This window comes from Halyomorpha halys, unplaced genomic scaffold (genome assembly GCF_000696795.3).
Source record: "Halyomorpha halys isolate HHAL.00 unplaced genomic scaffold, Hhal_1.1 Scaffold1203.1, whole genome shotgun sequence".
Lineage (NCBI taxonomy): Eukaryota > Metazoa > Arthropoda > Insecta > Hemiptera > Pentatomidae > Halyomorpha > Halyomorpha halys.
In genome coordinates this window covers 110,988-114,272 of record NW_027108428.1, presented here as the reverse complement: position 1 = coordinate 114,272, position 3,285 = coordinate 110,988, and the positions used below count along the sequence as shown (strand labels likewise).

At 34.4% G+C, this 3,285-nt stretch overlaps 1 protein-coding gene across 1 annotated transcript in view; it reads right to left on the bottom strand.

Annotated features, from left to right (window-relative positions):
- Positions 1-3,285, bottom strand: part of LOC106688776 (clotting factor G beta subunit) — a gene marked incomplete at both ends in the record, with an annotated part of 120,834 nt that overhangs the window by 12,885 nt on the left and 104,664 nt on the right. The window contains 1 exon segment of the mRNA XM_067046758.1: positions 1,424-1,612. Coding sequence (XP_066902859.1) covers positions 1,424-1,612 — 189 coding nt within the window.

The following is a 3,285-nucleotide window of genomic DNA, read 5'->3' as shown; positions in this document are numbered from 1 at the left end:
ATAAATTGTATGTGGATAATTATAGTTGGCCTTGATAGGATTTTTGCTAATGAAATAAAGAGGAAAATTGACAAAAATGTAGTTATGATAAATAATTTTTAAATGCTTGAACTGATTGGAGGAAGGTTACAAGCATTGTTGTGATAAAAGTTTAAGAAATAGTGTCTGCTGATGAATGATTTTGACTTTGTTTTAAGTGATATTTGACTAATTAGGTAATTAAACATATGTGGGATATACTAATTTAAAAAAATATCTTTTACCTAATGTTTTTAATTTTTCATAGATATTGATGTTTTGACCTGGGCAGAATAGCCTGCATGAAGTTAGAGTTGTTTAAATTATATGGTTTCAAAGTTGTATTAAGGTAAGGTAAATTATAAATAATAATGTTAAGTAATTGAATTGTTTGTAGTACATGTAACATACATATAATAGAAACTGTTTTGTAGTAGATTGTCCCTGAAGATGGCCGGATTGGCCGAAACGTCGGACTTATAAGAGAAATAAAAGGTTTTGAGACTATAATGGATAAAATTTGAATTATTTATAAAATAATTATTGAACTTTAATTCAATAATTTTCTCACTGTCATCTTTTGGCCACATTTTGATTTTGATCTGTTATCATAAATTTTGATGAAAATCGCCCGTTATTTGTGAATCACACATACATTTGATGAGCAGTACACGTATCTTATGCTTGATCTGCACCTTTGCCACTTACCAAAAATTCAAGACAAATGCTTGGTGAACAAAGGAAACAACAAACATCGTTCTTTTTGAATTTTTTCGGCCTTCACATCCGATTTAACTATTTTCGTTATAAAATGGAACTAAAAGAGATAAGTGAAATGAAAGGAACTAATGAATACCAGCAAATTAGATGTGAGATGATAAAAGTTCATATAAGTAACATACAAATTCAACCTTCGTTCTACAATTTTTATAAAAATCTTTTTTATTTAATTGCCTATCTTGACAAATATAAATTAGTGCTATATTAAATCAAAGATAATCTGCTAAAGATAAGTAACAAGATTTGGAACAATGTATTTACATCAAATCGATAGAATTTCAAAATATACAATCTTAAACAAGAGTTGACTATTGAATCCAACGGCTGGGAAAATTTTCTAATGAATAAAACACGGAGAGCACCAACATTCATCAGTTGGCAGTTCCAAAACTATGCAAACTGAAATCAAACCTGAGAATGCAGCACAAGTTCCCTTGGATTTGTGTCCAAAAACCCGAATCCAAAGGGTCAACCGCTAATTGAGGCCAAATGGTCCCAGTTAATCCAAATAACTCACCCACTCGCGAATTTGGCGATGTTTGGAAAACGTGTAAAGCCACCTTTATAAGTACAGGAACGAACAGCTACTCCTTTGTTTTTTGTGGATTGTGTGCAATATACTTACCTATTATCGTGACATCCTTGTTCTCCAAAGACACCTGGTTGGTCGGCAGGCAGATAGGGCTGATGTTCCGTCCGAACCTGAGCGGCGATGCCAGGAAGAGCAGGCATATATCGTTTTGGAGAGTCTTGGCGTCATAGCCATCATGTTCCAAGTGCTTCGTCACTGGGACCATCATAGTGTTCGCAGTTACTAGAAAAATATACAAAATGATCTAAAACAATTATTTTCCTATGTTTTTTCTTAATACACTTTTCCAATAACTATTGATTGAGATATGGAGTCAAACGATATGTAATAACAGAACTATATTAAAGGGATACAGTTCGGTCCAAGTGCGGTCGAAATAACACAAATGGTAATTAAACTATTAATTGTGAGTCAATGTGTCGCCCCACTTTGCAGGACTTCCTTAGGGTTAAAAATATACAAACAACTAAAGTAATGTAATAGAGTAAGAGAATAAATGATATAAAATTATTTTAATTGTTTGTATTTTTTTTAGTCCTTATGATGAACCTATGCAATGTGGGACGAATCACAGGTCCACAATAAATAGTTTAATTACAATTTGAGTTATTTTGACCGTACCCGGACCATATTCCTATTATATATTACCCACGGTAAGTTTAGAAGTTTATTGTTCATATTGGATTGTAAAATAAGTTCGTAGCGTTTTTAAATATTTCAATTTAATCCTCTCTGAATTTATAAAATCATGTTTACTAGGTCAATAATGTTTGAATGTTCTGAAAAAGGAATAGGATTGTGGATTCCATCACGATAACGCCTTTCCTCACGTGTCCTTGCAGACCCGACAGAAATTATTGGAGTTTGGCTGGGATGTGATCTCCCACCCATCCTATTCACCAGACCTTGCCACAACTGATTTTCACTTTTTTCGGGCCCTTCAAAACTCTCTCAACGAGAAACATCTTAATTCGCTCGAACACTGCAAAACGCTCCTAGAGGACTCCATTGCGCAAAAATCTGAGAAATTCTGCGAGGACGGAATTAAAAAATTATCTGAAAGATGACCCGTAATAGATCAAAATTGGGTCATATATAATTGATTAAAAATATTTACAAGCATCTGAAGTTTTATTGAAATCATCAGTAAAAAACACTACGATCTTATTTTACAATCCGATAAAAATTGTATAAAATCGAAATGGGGGGTAGTGCTGCTCGCGTCCGTATCATTGATACACGTGCCCCCTGGATAGCGCTAAATGAGCAGTAGCTGTCGCCACAACAGCCCACAGAATATGATAACTACGGCACTTAACCGTAATGCAAACGGCCTTTCTAAAGGCCATCAAAACTCCAAGCTCAAAATTATTTTTTGGAATGCTGGAGGTCTAACACCTGATAAACTTACAGAATTGAAGATTATTTTGGAAAAATATAATATTGACGTTGTTGGTCTTTGCGAATGTGGAGCTTCAACTGAAAAAGACTTTATAAATATAAAAGGATACCAAAAAAATATTGACACGTGGACGACAAGTGGCCTCAGGAATGGTAGTTTATGTTAAAAACCATCTAGTCGCTAAAATTGATATAATTACGACTATGACTGCAACAGAAAAGTCTGAGGTGATGCGTGCAAGGTATGGAATGGGAGATGCATGAGGAAGATCTATTTTATCTAGAGCCCACCGGTAAACAAGCTGCCTCTTGAAGATCTTTTGGAAGGCTGGGATGAACACTCATTATTGATGGGAGACGTTAATGCTCACTCATGGATTTGGGGTTATAAAACGAATAGTCAGGTAGGTGATGTAGTTGAAGATCTTATCTATTCGGGACAATGTGATTTCGTAGATAATGTGCAGAAGCAACCAACATTTCTCTCCTATAAA